Raw genomic sequence first — 17662 nt, 5'->3', positions numbered from 1 at the left:
GCTCAAAGTGCTCAGTTCAAGAAGAAAAAGAACTTTGAGCACTTTGACAAATACAACTAAGACAGTGGCAAGTGGCATATAGGAATGAAGAATGAGGATGAAAAAATAAACCATTATGGCAGAGTGTTTCCAAGGAGAAAATCAACTTAATTGAACCATGATGTTGAGTCAGGAAATGTTAAGAAGGGAAACCATATGTTCAATGGAAAGTAAATGAGGGACAAAAGCATAATCTAATGCTTTAATTATTGAAAATGAGGTCATTTTGCATCAGAATGCAAACTCAAGATGAGAGCGAAGGATGCATAAGCCAGATTAGACAAAGAAGATGACTCAGATGAAGAATTCTTGTTGATGGCAGAAGGAGAAGTCTTTGGCTTGGAAGTGAGTGGCTTAGATTAGGCATTGCTAATGGTCACAACAAAAAATGATCAACAGATCTCATCCAACAATTGGTATCTAGACATAGGGTGTTCAAATCATATGACTAGACACAAGGAATAATTTATGTCCTTTGATGATTCTGTGAAGATAAAAGTGAAGTTTGCATATGATAGTTACATCACTGCAAAAGGAATTGGAAAGGTAATGATAAAAAGGAGAGATGGTATTGCCTCACATATCTATAATGTTCTCTATGTGCCAAAGATGATGAACAACTTAATAAGCATGGGCCAATTTCTTGAAAAAGGGTATAATATGAGAGTGGAAGACGTAATGATGAACATTTTCAAAAAGAGAATGATTCTTATCTTGAAAGTTCCTCTCTCACATAATAAGACTTTTAAGATTGGTATCCATCTTAGTGACAAAAATGCCAAAAGACCATAGCAGAAGATACATGGATCTGGCACCAAAGGTTTGGTCATATGAATTTCAAAAGTTTAGAATTTTTAAGCAAGGAAAGAATGGTGGTCGGATTACCTAACATAAATACTCCAACTGAGTTGTGTGAAGAGTGCATCACAAGCATGAAATCCATGAACTCTTTCAATACTCAGGTACCATCAAGATCACCCAAATCATTAGAGGTGGTGTATATTGATGTATATGAACCTCTAGAAGTTCAATCTCTTGGAGGGCACAACTACTTTGTGACCTTCAAGGATGACTTCACTATAAGGCTATAGATCTATCTGTTGGATAGAAAAAATGAGTCTTCAACAAATTCAAGAGTTTCAAGGCACTAACAGAAAAGCAATGTGGCAATAAGCTAAAGTTGCTAAGAAGTGATGGAGGGGGAGAATATATATATCATGAATTCCATAGCTATTGTGATGAGGAAGGTATCACTCATGAGATAGTTGCACCTAACACCCCCAACATAATGGAACAGTAGAGAGTGTCAACGAGACTATCCTAACCATGGCAAGAAGTATGTTAAAAACAAAGAAACTACCTAAAAGATTATGGGGTGAAGCTCTGGCTACTACAGCTTACATAGTGAATAAATGCCCAACAAAAAGGTTGAATAAGGTGACTCCATAAGAAGCTTAGTCAAGAGTTAAACCAAGTGTGAAACATCTCAAAGTGTTTGGGTCAATCTGCTACAGGCATATACCAGACAACAAAAAGAATGAAGTTGGATGACAAAGAGGAAAGACTGATGTTCCTAGGATACCATTCCATAGGGGCATATAGGGCTTATAATCCATATTCCAATACCATCTCATATAGCATATATCTCAAGTTTGATGAAATTCAGTCTTGGGATTCAAGTTATGCAACCTCAAATAAGGTGAGCCATATGGATATTGGTAGTATTCAAAGAACATTAGAGGACTCTATAACCAGAGAAGACAATGAAAATGTTTTTGAAAGGCCTCAAAGACAAAAAATATGCCAACAAGGTTGAGGGACTATGAGGTTTTCTTTGATACCTCAATACATCAGAAGGAGACCTAGTGCATATAGCCCTACTAGCTGAAATGGAACCTACCACATTTGAACAAGCTTCTAAAGAAGTTTGTTGGATCGAAGCTATGAAGGAAAAGATCAAATCAATTGAAAAGAATAAGAGTTGGGAACTCAAAACACTACCCAAAGGAAAGAAGACTATTTCAGTAAAGTATGCATACAAAATGAAGCTGAAGCCAGGTGGAACTATGGCAAAACACAAGGCCATATTAGTGGTAAAGGATTTTCTACAAAAACCAGGAGTAGATTGTGATGAGGTATTTGCACCAGTAGCAAGGGTGGAAACTATGAGGCTTGTCATGGCTATTGCAAGCTCAAATAATTGAAGTCTATGTCAAATGGATGTGAAGTTAGCTTTCTTGAATGGTCCATTGGTCAAAAAAGTCTTTGTATCACAACCCCTTGGCTTTGAGGTCTATGTTCAAGAGTAGAAGGTATACAAGTTGCATAAAGAACTCTATGGACTGAAACAAGCTCCCAAAGCATGAAACATGAGGGTAGACAATTTCCTCGTGGGGCAAGGACTCCTCAGGTTCACAAGTGAGCATGAGATCTATATCAAAGGTGCACCTACTGAAGCATCAATAATCATATGCTTGCATGTGGATGACCTATTGATAATTGGCTACAAAGATGAAGAACTAGAGAGCATAAAAGGAAATCTAAAATAGAAGTTTGAAATGTCTAACTTAGGGGCACTTTTATACTTCCTAGGAATTGAATTTGTGAGGGAAACCATAGGTATACTCAGGCACCAGAAAAAGTACACCTCTGATATACTCAAGAGATTTAATATGTTTGAGTGTAATATATCTTCTACACCATATGAAATTGGAAATACTTTGTACAAAGATAAACAAGAAAATCATGTTGTGGATTCCACTCTCTACAAGCAAATGATAGGATCATTGGGTATATCTGCAATTCTAGACCAGCTATAACATATGGTGTTGGACTGGTTAGTAGGTATATGGAAGATCTTAAACACTCACATATGATGGCAGTGAAAAGATTGTTTAGATACTTGAAGGAAGCTTGGACTATGGAGTGTTCTTCCCTACTAATAGTGACAAGAAGTCAGTAACTATGCATGTATATACTGATATAGATTGGTGTGATGACAAAGATGATAGGAAAAGCACCATTGGTTACTTGTTTAAGCTTGGTGAAGCCCCTGTGAGCTGAAGTTCAAAGAAGTAGAAAGTATTGGCTCTTTCATCATGTGAAGCAGAGTATACTGCAGTTTGTTTGAGTGGATGTCAAGCCTTATGGTTACAACCTCTGCTTAGGGAATTGGAATTGCACACTAATGAATTCATGTTGCTGCTGATAAACAACAAATCAGCTATCAATTTGGCCAAAATCTAGTGTCTCATGGTCACAGCAAACATAAAGGCAAAGTACCACTTCCTGAGAGATCAAGTGGAGAAAGCAAACTTGTAGCTGGAGTTTTGTATTTATAATGAGCAACAGACAGATATCTTAAAAAAACATTGAAGAAGGAGGTTTTTTAGAAGCAAAGAAAGCATCTAGGAGTTGTAAGTCTAGCTAGCTTGAATTAAGAGAGAGTGTTGAGTAAATTGTAATTCTCCCTACTAGACTCGATAATTGATTAACGTGTATGGTTAATCAATTAATCAAATAGTTTGTTTAGTTAGTTGAAAGCATAGTTAGTTTTCCTTTCTATATATAGAAGGCCTTGTATTTGAAAGTTAGTTTATGAATACCAATTAAAAAAAGTCTTTCAATTCTCTCACACTTCTTCAACAAACTCATTTTTCATTCATTATTTCTTCCTCTACAAGTTACAAAACCAATTATTAGTTCTAAGATTCCAACAAATATGACATAAGGTATGGTCATTTGAGTGATTGTTATAGTATTTTATAGAACACAACTAATGTTTGGGGCCTTTGAAAGGGACCTAAGGTAACATTAGTAGTAATGAAAGAATTTTGGGTATTCTTACAACCTTGCAAGTAGAATAGGACAATAGGGTTATATGGGCTTAGAATAAGAGTGACTCAAAGTCAACATGATAACTGATTTTGAATGGGTATGCACATTTTCACTTTGTTGCATGTTCTTTCTCACAATTAATGATATACGAAATTCATGAATTAGACATGACAATAGGACGATATGAGGCACGTTTTGTCAATCCTATCCTAACCCCTGCCAAGATTGAGATGAGGATGTAAGTATGGTAAAGAACCTCAACCCTATGGGCTAGGAAAATTCATGAGGAATATGCTTCACCATTTTTTAATATTATCTTCACTTATATATGTATTTTATTTTTAAATAAATCATATATCAATACATTCTAACTCCAACATTATATGAAAATAAACATCAATAATTTTGAAAATTAAAAAAGTTAAGAATTAACTCATAACTTCGGAAAGTCACATGAGTTTATTGTAAGAGAATAAAGTATCTCCTCATAGAATGAGATAACTTATCTCTTTAAATTCACTCATTAATTGACATGTGTCTTATTTTTTATTTTTATAATATATTTTAAATGAAAATTTCAAGAAGGAATGGAAATAAGACACATATCAAATAATAATGAATTTAAAGAGATAAGCTATCTCCTAATATAAGGAGGTATTTTATCTTCTTGCCATAATTAACTATTTAACGGATAAGTTCGGTTTTGAGATGAGACAAGTATTTGCAATACCAAGCCCAGTTCACCTCGTCTTTGCAAAGCAAGTTTGGGTTTGGATTTTCCAAACTCAATCATAGTGGACTTTCCTTATTAAATCATATCCTTAACATCTTGAACTCTCTCCTTAATGGACCATCTTATATTTGTGGGATATTGGAATTAGTTAAGTCACCTATTTTGTTGTGATTTATCATTATTGGTAGACTTTTAGTTACTGATTGGTAAATTTCACTTTTAACTTGGATTTTTAAGTGTTAAATACGCAATTTTATTATAATTATTTGTGGGTTAAAATAACACTTATATTAAAATTAATATTATGCATATTAAAAAGAAAAATCATAACTAGATAAAGACTTTTATACAAAGAAGTTATATTTAGTGGGTCTAGGTTGGATATAAAAAACTTATATGCAAACAAAAAAGTTAATTTAGCATTGAATGAAATCTTTAAAAAGATGAAGCCTTATTTTCATGAAAATGATATTTCTATTCTTACAACTAGCTGGCTGGCTAGTTAAATTTCATTGCATAGAAACTAAAAGTTATTACTTAATAAGTTAGTTACTTTGATCAGATAATTTTTTGTCTAACTAATTGATAAAATCAAAAAGTTATGTGATAGGTGTAAAATGATATATATCAATTCAGTAAAATTAGTTTGTAGATTTAAACTTGTAAATTGTAGTTGTAACGTTATAACTTATAATTGCTACACTACTTGAAAGCTTAGATTCCAAGTAAAAACTTATAGAAGTAAACTGATACTCCCTAAGTTTTAGTAAAATTATACAAATTATCTCTCTATTTTTATATCTACAAAAAATTCCTAATTTATATACATAAATTATATTGACTACTCCTGTATGAGAAAATATGTGTAGTATTTTAAATAAAAAATGATGATAAGTTCAATTAAGTTAAACTAAATATGATATATTATGGAGACAAATCCAAATAATACACGAGTCAATACATTTTCATTATTTTTGGTACGAAATGTATCAATAATTCTAAAGAAATATTGTTTAAATTCTGGTTAGTAGGTATATGGAAGATCTTAAACACTCACATATGATGGCAGTGAAAAGATTGTTTAGATACTTGAAGGAAGCTTGGACTATGGAGTGTTCTTCCCTACTAATAGTGACAAGAAGTCAGTAACTATGCATGTATATACTGATATAGATTGGTGTGATGACAAAGATGATAGGAAAAGCACCATTGGTTACTTGTTTAAGCTTGGTGAAGCCCCTGTGAGCTGAAGTTCAAAGAAGTAGAAAGTATTGGCTCTTTCATCATGTGAAGCAGAGTATACTGCAGTTTGTTTGAGTGGATGTCAAGCCTTATGGTTACAACCTCTGCTTAGGGAATTGGAATTGCACACTAATGAATTCATGTTGCTGCTGATAAACAACAAATCAGCTATCAATTTGGCCAAAATCTAGTGTCTCATGGTCACAGCAAACATAAAGGCAAAGTACCACTTCCTGAGAGATCAAGTGGAGAAAGCAAACTTGTAGCTGGAGTTTTGTATTTATAATGAGCAACAGACAGATATCTTAAAAAAACATTGAAGAAGGAGGTTTTTTAGAAGCAAAGAAAGCATCTAGGAGTTGTAAGTCTAGCTAGCTTGAATTAAGAGAGAGTGTTGAGTAAATTGTAATTCTCCCTACTAGACTCGATAATTGATTAACGTGTATGGTTAATCAATTAATCAAATAGTTTGTTTAGTTAGTTGAAAGCATAGTTAGTTTTCCTTTCTATATATAGAAGGCCTTGTATTTGAAAGTTAGTTTATGAATACCAATTAAAAAAAGTCTTTCAATTCTCTCACACTTCTTCAACAAACTCATTTTTCATTCATTATTTCTTCCTCTACAAGTTACAAAACCAATTATTAGTTCTAAGATTCCAACAAATATGACATAAGGTATGGTCATTTGAGTGATTGTTATAGTATTTTATAGAACACAACTAATGTTTGGGGCCTTTGAAAGGGACCTAAGGTAACATTAGTAGTAATGAAAGAATTTTGGGTATTCTTACAACCTTGCAAGTAGAATAGGACAATAGGGTTATATGGGCTTAGAATAAGAGTGACTCAAAGTCAACATGATAACTGATTTTGAATGGGTATGCACATTTTCACTTTGTTGCATGTTCTTTCTCACAATTAATGATATACGAAATTCATGAATTAGACATGACAATAGGACGATATGAGGCACGTTTTGTCAATCCTATCCTAACCCCTGCCAAGATTGAGATGAGGATGTAAGTATGGTAAAGAACCTCAACCCTATGGGCTAGGAAAATTCATGAGGAATATGCTTCACCATTTTTTAATATTATCTTCACTTATATATGTATTTTATTTTTAAATAAATCATATATCAATACATTCTAACTCCAACATTATATGAAAATAAACATCAATAATTTTGAAAATTAAAAAAGTTAAGAATTAACTCATAACTTCGGAAAGTCACATGAGTTTATTGTAAGAGAATAAAGTATCTCCTCATAGAATGAGATAACTTATCTCTTTAAATTCACTCATTAATTGACATGTGTCTTATTTTTTATTTTTATAATATATTTTAAATGAAAATTTCAAGAAGGAATGGAAATAAGACACATATCAAATAATAATGAATTTAAAGAGATAAGCTATCTCCTAATATAAGGAGGTATTTTATCTTCTTGCCATAATTAACTATTTAACGGATAAGTTCGGTTTTGAGATGAGACAAGTATTTGCAATACCAAGCCCAGTTCACCTCGTCTTTGCAAAGCAAGTTTGGGTTTGGATTTTCCAAACTCAATCATAGTGGACTTTCCTTATTAAATCATATCCTTAACATCTTGAACTCTCTCCTTAATGGACCATCTTATATTTGTGGGATATTGGAATTAGTTAAGTCACCTATTTTGTTGTGATTTATCATTATTGGTAGACTTTTAGTTACTGATTGGTAAATTTCACTTTTAACTTGGATTTTTAAGTGTTAAATACGCAATTTTATTATAATTATTTGTGGGTTAAAATAACACTTATATTAAAATTAATATTATGCATATTAAAAAGAAAAATCATAACTAGATAAAGACTTTTATACAAAGAAGTTATATTTAGTGGGTCTAGGTTGGATATAAAAAACTTATATGCAAACAAAAAAGTTAATTTAGCATTGAATGAAATCTTTAAAAAGATGAAGCCTTATTTTCATGAAAATGATATTTCTATTCTTACAACTAGCTGGCTGGCTAGTTAAATTTCATTGCATAGAAACTAAAAGTTATTACTTAATAAGTTAGTTACTTTGATCAGATAATTTTTTGTCTAACTAATTGATAAAATCAAAAAGTTATGTGATAGGTGTAAAATGATATATATCAATTCAGTAAAATTAGTTTGTAGATTTAAACTTGTAAATTGTAGTTGTAACGTTATAACTTATAATTGCTACACTACTTGAAAGCTTAGATTCCAAGTAAAAACTTATAGAAGTAAACTGATACTCCCTAAGTTTTAGTAAAATTATACAAATTATCTCTCTATTTTTATATCTACAAAAAATTCCTAATTTATATACATAAATTATATTGACTACTCCTGTATGAGAAAATATGTGTAGTATTTTAAATAAAAAATGATGATAAGTTCAATTAAGTTAAACTAAATATGATATATTATGGAGACAAATCCAAATAATACACGAGTCAATACATTTTCATTATTTTTGGTACGAAATGTATCAATAATTCTAAAGAAATATTGTTTAAATTACTCTTATATTATATTGTAATGAACAAAAAATAATGAAAATGTATTGAATCATATACTATTTGGACTTGTTTCGACAATATATCATATTTTGTTTAACTTAATTACATTTATCACTATTTTTTATTTAAAAATTCACTTATTTTTATGTTATTTTTATGTTAGGGTGGTGAGTATAATGAATGTATATAAATTAGGGTTTTTTATAAGTATAAAAAAAAAAGAAATTGTTTATATAATTTTACATATTAATATAATTTACTTAACTTATAAGTATGTAGCTAATTTATTGATCAAGAGCCATTGGACAAAAAATAGTCATGAGACTAAAAATTTGTTAAATGACAGGTGATCAAAGTTGTATGTAATATTTTACTAATTTACTTTTATTTATTTTCTTGTTTATTAATTATTTTTTAGTAATATATTAAAAATATAATATTTATGTACTGACAATGTAAAAATTTATACTCAGTGCATCATTCATTTGCACTATTTTTATTTAAAAATCAATGATGATTAAAAATAAATGGTGAATGATGCAGTAACAACGTAAAAAACACTTACATTATTAGTCTATATATCTTTTTCTCATATATTAATTTATTTGGTAAAAATATTAAGGATAAAAATAAGATATGAATTCTTGAAAGATTTTATAGTTTGAGAAAAGCTAGCTTTCAAAAGCTCAAGGCTTCACTTTTAAAAGATGCGAATTTTCTATAGTTTTTGTTCATTTAACCACTCTACAAGCTTATTATCTGAATCTACAAGCTACAAGATAAAATATAAGTTGGTATTGTTGAACATTACCTATGAGTAGGTAATATGTTACTTAAAGTAACTTATTCAAATAGGAGCTTAATAAGCTCACATATAACTCATTTACCAACAAAGTATAAATAACTTATTTTTACGACATGCTGATAAAAAAACTTATTTTTACTCAAATAAGTTATTACTACGCACACATGTAACTAATATTTCTTATAACTTTTGAGATAATAGAGAGAAAATAATTCATACTTTGATAATATGTAATAGAAGGCTTTTTACACTATCAACTCATATTCACCATTTATGTTTTTATAGTTATTGACTTCTAATGAGATAATAGAAAACTAATAATAGATAATATAAAATATTTTACGGTCATAAATAATAAACTGATATAAATATAGGGAGTGAACAGTTCTCACATAAAAGTGGTCACAATAATAAATTTGGCCTTATAAAAATACACATACATTATGATTAAAAGTTTGTTATTAATTATTTGATGACCACTTAAATAGTTATGTGTATCTCCGTTCATATAAGGTTTAATAGTTTATATTAATTGTACTCATTTCTCACAATAAAATTATTTTATTCTGAGAAATAAGAACACTTAATATATACCATTGGATCTTGATTAAACAGTTAAGATTAAAAGATACATGCACGTGACTATCATGTGACTAATAACTAACTTTTTTATCCTACTAATCCATGATTGATTGTAAGGCCTAGATTTATTGTTCCCACGATTTTTGTATGACAATTATTCACTTGAGTAACTCCATATATATATATATAATTATACATAAATATTTAAGATTAAAAGTTAGTTAATAGTTACATGATTACTTAAAAAATGAATATGTTTGGTTGAGGTAAAAAGGAAAGAAAGAAAGTGAGAGGAATGAAAAGGAAGGAAAACATTCTTTTTCTTCATTTGGTTGTATCGAAAAAAGGAAGGAAATAAAAAATGGTGGAACCATGTCATTAGATTATTCTCTCCAATAATATCAGGAGGAACAAAAGTAGAGAAAATTGGACCATGATCAATTGTTATAAAGTATGTCCCAAATCATATCCTAAACCAATAACAAAGAAAGAAAAATAGAAAAATATAATGAATATTTAATTTTTTTATTTGATATGACATATTTTCATTGGTTTAAGACATGATTTGGGATATACTTTGGGACAATGACAGATTTTCTAGTTACTAACTCCATATACATATGAAAAGGTCGTATTATGTGTTACTCACACTTATAAATATCGTTAATTTCCTAAAATTCCAAAGAAAACAAACTAGCACATGCATGTCAATATCATTATTAATAAACAACAATACGTTAGTTTAGTGGTGTAAAACTCTGGTTGATCAGCAAAAAGACCAAAAGGTCAATGGTTCCATTATTCTCGAGATAGACACTTATTATGAGGGATAGTCACACACCACGAAAATGATTAATTGCTTACTTACAGGATGATGAGATACTCTTAATAGTACAAAATATGTCATTATTAATAATAATTATATTATTTTCTCTTTATTTTTTCTATTTTTTTACCATACCAAACAACTAAAAAATCACCATATTTTTTTTACCTATTTTCTTCTCTTAATTTTCCCCCTCAACTTTTCTTTCTTTAATTTTTCTTTTACAAACCAATTACACTATTAATATTGACGACTTGAATAATATCAAATATCTCATAGTAATTGTTACCATTTTTCTTCTTCGTAATAACTAATTATTCTCGATCGATTGAGTAAAGTAGCATCAAGTTGTTGGTTAGCGATATAAAGTCTTACTAGATCTCTAGGTAAATAAAAAAGTTAAGGGTTCAATTCATGAGCATGACACTTGTTGAGAGAAACAATTACATATTACACAAGATATTAGTTTCTCACCATTATGGCATACTCTTACTTATTAATCAACAATGTGTTAGTCTAGTAGTGTAAGGTCCTGCTAGATATTTAGGATAGTCAAAAAATTAAAGTTTCAATTACGGTGAGTGATACTTGTTGAGAGAAATAATCATACATTTTTAAAGATAATATCTTTTATCCAAAAGGATGATGAATATCTTGATAGTACCGAAAAATACTCTTAGTTATTATTAAAAAAATATGATTGAGTAAAGTATTTAATATTTTTAATAAAATATGATTTAATATTATATTTTTAATCATAATAGATTTTAAGGATGGCGTGAAGACATTTTCAGCTCTTCTGCTCTATCTGCATTCGTAGACGCCAAGAACCCTAGCACTAACAGGTACTCCTTTTCTTCCTTCAATCAACATGGGTTCACTCCCAAATCAAAGTTTATTACTTTCCCACTTTCAATTTCATATTCTTTCTTTTGATCTGTTCCATTTCTGCTCAAAGATCTGATTTTTACTTTCATTGTCGTTTTTATGGTCAAAGATGAAGAAAACTCACAATTTGGTTTCTATAATTTATCTGTTTTGACTCTGAAAACAAAGGTTAGTTTTTTAGTTTACTCAATTGCTTGCATTTTAGTTCTGGATTTGTTCTGGTTATATTTTCACATTAAAGTTATTATCTTTTGGATTGTGTATAGGTTTGTGAGGAGAAAAGAATGGAATAGAAGTTTAACTAGAGTACATTATTGTCTTCACCATTTTTGTATTGCAATGGATGGAGATAATGGTCTTAACATGCGTAATTGGGGTTACTATGAGGCTACAACACCATTTAAGAACCACCTTGGGCTACAGCTGATGTCCTCCATGCCCGAAAAACAACCTCTGCTCGGAGCACGCAATGCTGTTGCTCCATTCCACCATAGGGATGTTGGGATGTCCCAACCGGCGTACCCTATGGAGTACATGAGGAATGCTTGGATTGGTCATAGTCATAGAGATAGGTTTATGAATATGAATATCAATATGATACCTACAAATCACAATTATTCTCTTGCTCCCGAGACGTCATCAGCTCATCAAATACAAATGGTTGAAGAGCAACAACAACCAACTGAACTGTCTGAGGAAGAAACGCCGACGGAAGAGGAAACACCTGTTGAGAAGGTCAATGGAACTGGAAAGAAAAGGGGCAAGGGTTCGAAGGTTCCGAAGGCCTTGAAGGCGAAGAAGACCAAGAGAGGACCTCGTGAGCCAAAGGATGAGAATGCTCCATCAGTTCAACGAGCTAGGACTGTAAGGAAATGTGCTGAAATTGTAATAAATGGGATTGATATGGATCTTTCGAGCATTCCTATACCTGTTTGTTCATGCACCGGGGCACTTCAACAGTGTTATCGATGGGGCTCTGGTGGGTGGCAATCTGCATGTTGCACAACAGGCATATCAATTTATCCTTTGCCTATGAGTACCAAGCGACGTGGGGCGAGGATAGCTGGAAGAAAAATGAGTATAGGAGCGTTTAAGAAAGTTTTAGAGAAACTTGCAGCTGAGGGTTATAACTTCTCTAATCCAATTGATTTGAAGACTTATTGGGCAAAACATGGCACCAACAAGTTTGTCACTATCAGGTAGATTTACTCTAAGGTATCCAGCAAATTTGCCTTGTATATATATGTATCTTTTTTCAGACAGAGGCTTCTTAGATGGTTTGTACTTTTTACTCAGATTTTTAAAATTTAAATGGCATTTTCTTTTCTGTCTCATGCTACATTGTTCTGATCACTTATTTTGATTTAGTGAATGGGAAATCAGTCTTGTCATTGGTTGATCCTGAAAGGTGGATTTTATTGGTATTTACAAAGGAATTTTTGTCTTTCCTTGATTCGACTGCTGGTTTGTATTATACTAGGTAGTCAATAGCGCAGCTAAACGGAGTGTAGTTATTTTTCGGCCATTCCCCGCGACGCCATACTGGATAGTGGTGCAGATGGCCATAGTGGCCATAGTAGGTTAAATAGCGGTGGATCACAAGTCAATTCATGGGTCATGATCCGCTATGTATTTTGCTGCAAGTGGAATCCTAATTTTAGTGGATTCCTAATTTTGCTAGGCTCTACCCTTCTTCTTTCTTCCTAAGTCCAGTATACATGTTCGGTTGCTTACATGTTCCTCATCATCATAGAACAAAATTGCAAGGCTTCGTGATTCACGAACATACCCGGTCTTTTCTCGGTAGGATTTTTCCTTGGCCCTAATTGTTTGCCTCATCATTTCTTTATTGATTCTCTTATCAAATTGATTGAACCCAATTTTGACATCATCTGGAATCTGTAATACTCTTATCTTGATTATTAATTAGGTATGCGTCTTTAATATGACCACTTTTATTATTTTTGTGTATTTATATGTGTAGGCTATAAACTACTTATATATTTTTTCCTAGTTGTAGCAGTTGTCCCACTATCTCACTAGTGTTTTTGAAAGTCGCAGCTATCCCTACTTGACTACCTAGGTATTATAATTCCTGGCTTTTATTGTGTGAAGCATAATTACATGGTACACAACACCCGTTCTAGTATGTTGTACCTGGTTTTATATGGTTCATTAATATTATTATAAGGCTTCCATTATGACGAACTCAATATATAGTATGTGGCACACATAATTCAGTATATGGTACATGGTCTAAACAAGATAACCATGTAACTATAGTGTGTAGTACTTCCAACCAAATATGTCATTGTAGCTGCGGTCCTTTATTCTCTATTCTTATATGTTGTGTAAATTCCCACTTGGCAATGGCCTGCAGTTTATGATCTGTGAAACTTTGGTTGGGATTTGGGAAATGTTGCACAATGTATTATTAAATTGCAGTTGGTTTTAAGAAGTTCCATGTACATGAAATTTCATCTCACCTAAGAACTAAGAAGGAAATAACACCTTCTAAACAACATTTATGCTAATAATTGAATGTTGGAAAATAAAGACGATTCTATGGTTTGTTTTAAGATGTATGCATGCACAATTACTAATTTAATTGCAAGTCTGTTTAATTAGCTTTGTTTATTTATTCTCTGAAATGGAAAGTGAAGCATATTTTCAATATTTTATAAATTGATGAAAAGATTCTTTAAATGAAAAATAGTTGTAGCATTAAGGGGAGGGAAGAGCGTATTTTCTGGTAGAGGAAAAGTTAAAAAGTTCTATATAATCTTTAGAGTTAATTTTTGCGTAAATTGGTTTAGGACATGTACATATATATAGCTTGATTTTCTGCTGGCGAATTTCCTTCAAACGGTTTGATTGTAGAAGGTTGATACTTCAAATGGGATAATGGTGTTTTTCAAATGTGACACCAGTATCAACAAACTGAAAATAGGGGAAATTTTGGGTCTTCTAGAGGCTGTGAAATATGATCCCATAAGTTGAGTTATCTTTAGGTTGTCATTGACTGTTTGAGTTGATAATTAGCTAGTATTTTATGGGGATTTAAATATGGATGTTTAAGATTGTTGGGAAATCTTTATGTATGACTAAAAGGTTCTTTAGTTATGTAAATGAAAAAAATATATAAATGAGTTTGACATTATATCTTGATCCAAAATCTTAATATATTAGGTGTATGAGTCAGTGCAATATAGTGTGAGATTCATTCTCACACTTGGAATACCCAACATCCTTCCCTTAAGTATGAGTTAGCCCCTTCGACTATTGAGTACACTAGAGTTCAAATTTCTATCTACTCATATTGCCGGTAGCTTGTCATCACCAGAACACATTGTCTAACCTCTCATTAGCAAGGCTTTTGACTCATTAACTTTTATACAATGTGAGATTTCTCCTTCACACTTTCAATTCTAGAGAAAGATTTATTTTTCATGGTAGAATGTGTTGGTTATGTATTTTTTGTAAAGTCATCCCTCCTCTATAATGAAAAACCACAGAAAAATATTTAGTTTGGATAAAGCCTCAAAAGTGAATTAGAGTGTAAAGTGAGCAAGAGTGTATTATTTTTATTCTTAATCATCTAAAATGGATTGAGATTTCGATGTACTTTAGCCAATCAACGCTGTTCATACTTGCCCACTTAACGCTCCCTCACTTTAGATGAGCCTTTCCAACTAGTCCTATAATTATGGTTGTTGTTACTGACTAATATAAAAGTATATCTGTGCGTAGGCTGGAAAATGAACCGAAATAACTTGGTATTCGTTCGAAACTCGATTCGTTATTTAGCTCGATAAACTTAGTTCTTGAACTAAATGAGCTGAACTTGAGCTGGAAATTGAGCTCGTTAAATAAACGAGCCGAACTTAAGTTGGATATAGTTTGACTCGTTTGGTTCATGAGTTGGTTTGATATATATAAATTAATTTTTTAAGTTTATTATGACTCATACATTATTTTTATATTTATTGTTATTATATATATAAACAATATTATATTTATATATATAAAACTTTTTTGTAGTATTTTTTTCAAAATTTAATTAATGATTTGAGTTACCCAAATGAACCATTCAAACTGAACCGAACAGTTCGCGAACTTTAATTGAGCTGAATTCGAGCTAAAATAATATCGACTCGGTTCGGCTCGTTTCCAGCCTACCTGTGTGGTCTTTAGAAATAAAATTGAGCATAAGTTTTTAGTTTTCAAGTGAAGCTATTGGTGAATTGAAGATGCAGAATAAGTGAACTTGGGTCCTAAGCAAAATAAGAATAAGTAAACGTAAGGACCAACTTTTCAATAACTACAAAACTAAACATTGCTTACTCAACAATTATCTCCATTGTATTTTATTTTTTTGAAGCATGCGGTAATACCCAAATTTGGTGGTTGTTGAAAATTGTATCAGGCTTTATTAGTAAAATGTAATCTAATTCTGTCACTATGTGAATGGTGAAGTCAGTTTGTCTAAAGCTAGAAAACAATGAGAACAATTTGGCATTAGAAATTAAACATCATGTATTTTAATACGGGTTGAATTTATATAGCGGTTCATCTCAAACCAATTCAGTGTTTTACATATTTTTTTTCAAAGTTTAGATTTTTCTAATATAATTTTAACTTGAATCAACAATTTTTTTGCAAATGTATATTTGTTTTATATGCAATAGGGTCTTCTAAGCAAAGTTTTCTTCCCATATACATGAAAATAGTTATGTTAAACGTTCTTTGATTGACATAATAATAATATAGTCATATTTTATTCTGAAATATATCGAAGTTGACCTGGTTTTAGTTTCCGGTAAATTATGTTAAAATATTAGGTTAATATTCAAATTTTAACAATCTAGAATCATGGTGGAAAATTCAACACAATAACAACGTAAACTCTAACATAGTATATACAGTGGATAATAATTTTCCCAACTTGCTAGAATCTATGAGGAGCAATATCAAATAATACAGTAACACACGAAGAACACCAGAATTTTAACGTGGAAAACCTTCCCAACGCGAGAAGTAAAAACCATGAAGTAAAAACCACGGGCACAAGCCAGTCAATCAAGCTCCACTATAATCAAAATAGGAATATAAGAGTGTCTCCAAAATACAGCACAAAACATGCTCAACAATACGACATACAACAGAGCAACAAGCTTGAAAATGAGAACAAGAAAAGCCAGAAAAAACCAGAAAAATAGCTGTTGTAACAGATCGTTTTCTACCACCTTGGACGTCGTCTTACCGATCCAACCGTTCAGAATGAAGTACTATAAGCTGTAAATTGCTGTTCAAATTTCAGCCCGATCCAACGGTGAAAGAAGACGCAGTCACGAGTTTCCCACGGCTGCTCGGAGTTCTTGCGAGTTGAGTTTTCTTATCTTCTCTCACACTTCTCAATTGTCTCTTTTTGCACAAATTGCCTTGACTATTTTTCCACATCTGACCCTATCTATTAGATTAAGTGAGACAAGTGGGCTTTGCCCAACTGGGTCTTTCTCCACATAGTTAGGGAGCCTAAACCCAACATATCTCCCCCTCACAACTATGTGGAGAGAATCGTCAATCTCACAAGTTTTGAACTTCCAACTTGATAAGGCCTTACTCATCATATCAACACCATTATCATCTGTATGAACCTTAGCTAATTCCAACAACCTAGCATCCAAAACATCACGTATTCAATGATACCTCGCATCAATGTGTTTGGACCTAGAATGAAAAGTTGAATTCTTCCCAAGATGAAAGGCACTTTGACTATCACAAAATAACAAGTATTTGTCTTGGACAAAACCAAGCTCCTGCAAGAATTTTTCACCCAAAGCAACTCTTTGCATGCTTCTGTAATGGCAATGAACTCTGCCTCAGTAGTGGACAATGCAACGTACTTTTGCAACCTAGATTGTCATGCTACAGCTCCCCCTGCAAACTTAATCAAGTAACCTGAAGTGGACTTTCTGGAATCAATATCTTCAACCATATCAAAATTAGTATAGCCCACAAGAGTAGTTTTATCACCTCCAAAACAAAGCCTCAGACTAGCAGCACCACAAAGATACCTCAAAATCCATTTCACAGCATTCCAATGCTCTCTACCTGGATTTGACAGAAATAACTAACTGTGCCAACAGCATGTGCAATATCTGATCTTGTACAT

General features: G+C 31.7%; 1 protein-coding gene across 2 annotated transcripts; it reads left to right on the top strand.

Moving 5' to 3' along the window:
- The first annotated feature begins 11359 nt into the window (after window positions 1-11359).
- LOC109339631 (protein BASIC PENTACYSTEINE2-like) lies at window positions 11360-12900 on the top strand. Of its 2 annotated transcripts, XM_019577098.1 has the most exons (3): window positions 11360-11444; window positions 11597-11655; window positions 11754-12900. In XM_019577098.1, exon 3 carries the CDS (start codon window positions 11827-11829, stop codon window positions 12688-12690), a length of 864 nt encoding a protein of 287 aa, XP_019432643.1. In that variant the 5' UTR covers window positions 11360-11444; window positions 11597-11655; window positions 11754-11826; the 3' UTR covers window positions 12691-12900. The 2 variants fall into 2 exon arrangements, with proteins under 2 accessions (XP_019432643.1, XP_019432644.1); XM_019577099.1 differs by lacking the exon at window positions 11597-11655 and having other exon boundaries at window positions 11368-11444.
- The last annotated feature ends 4762 nt before the right edge of the window (window positions 12901-17662 follow it).

The sequence above is a fragment of the Lupinus angustifolius genome, unplaced genomic scaffold, assembly GCF_001865875.1.
Source record: "Lupinus angustifolius cultivar Tanjil unplaced genomic scaffold, LupAngTanjil_v1.0 Scaffold_85_62, whole genome shotgun sequence".
Classification (NCBI taxonomy): domain Eukaryota; kingdom Viridiplantae; phylum Streptophyta; class Magnoliopsida; order Fabales; family Fabaceae; genus Lupinus; species Lupinus angustifolius.
This window is presented reverse-complemented; position numbering and strand designations above follow the sequence as displayed.

Bases quoted from the DNA above. Each gene is read 5' to 3' on its own strand.
- LOC109339631 (XM_019577098.1), top strand. From the start codon at position 11,827: ATGGATGGAGATAATGGTCTTAACATGCGTAATTGGGGTTACTATGAG.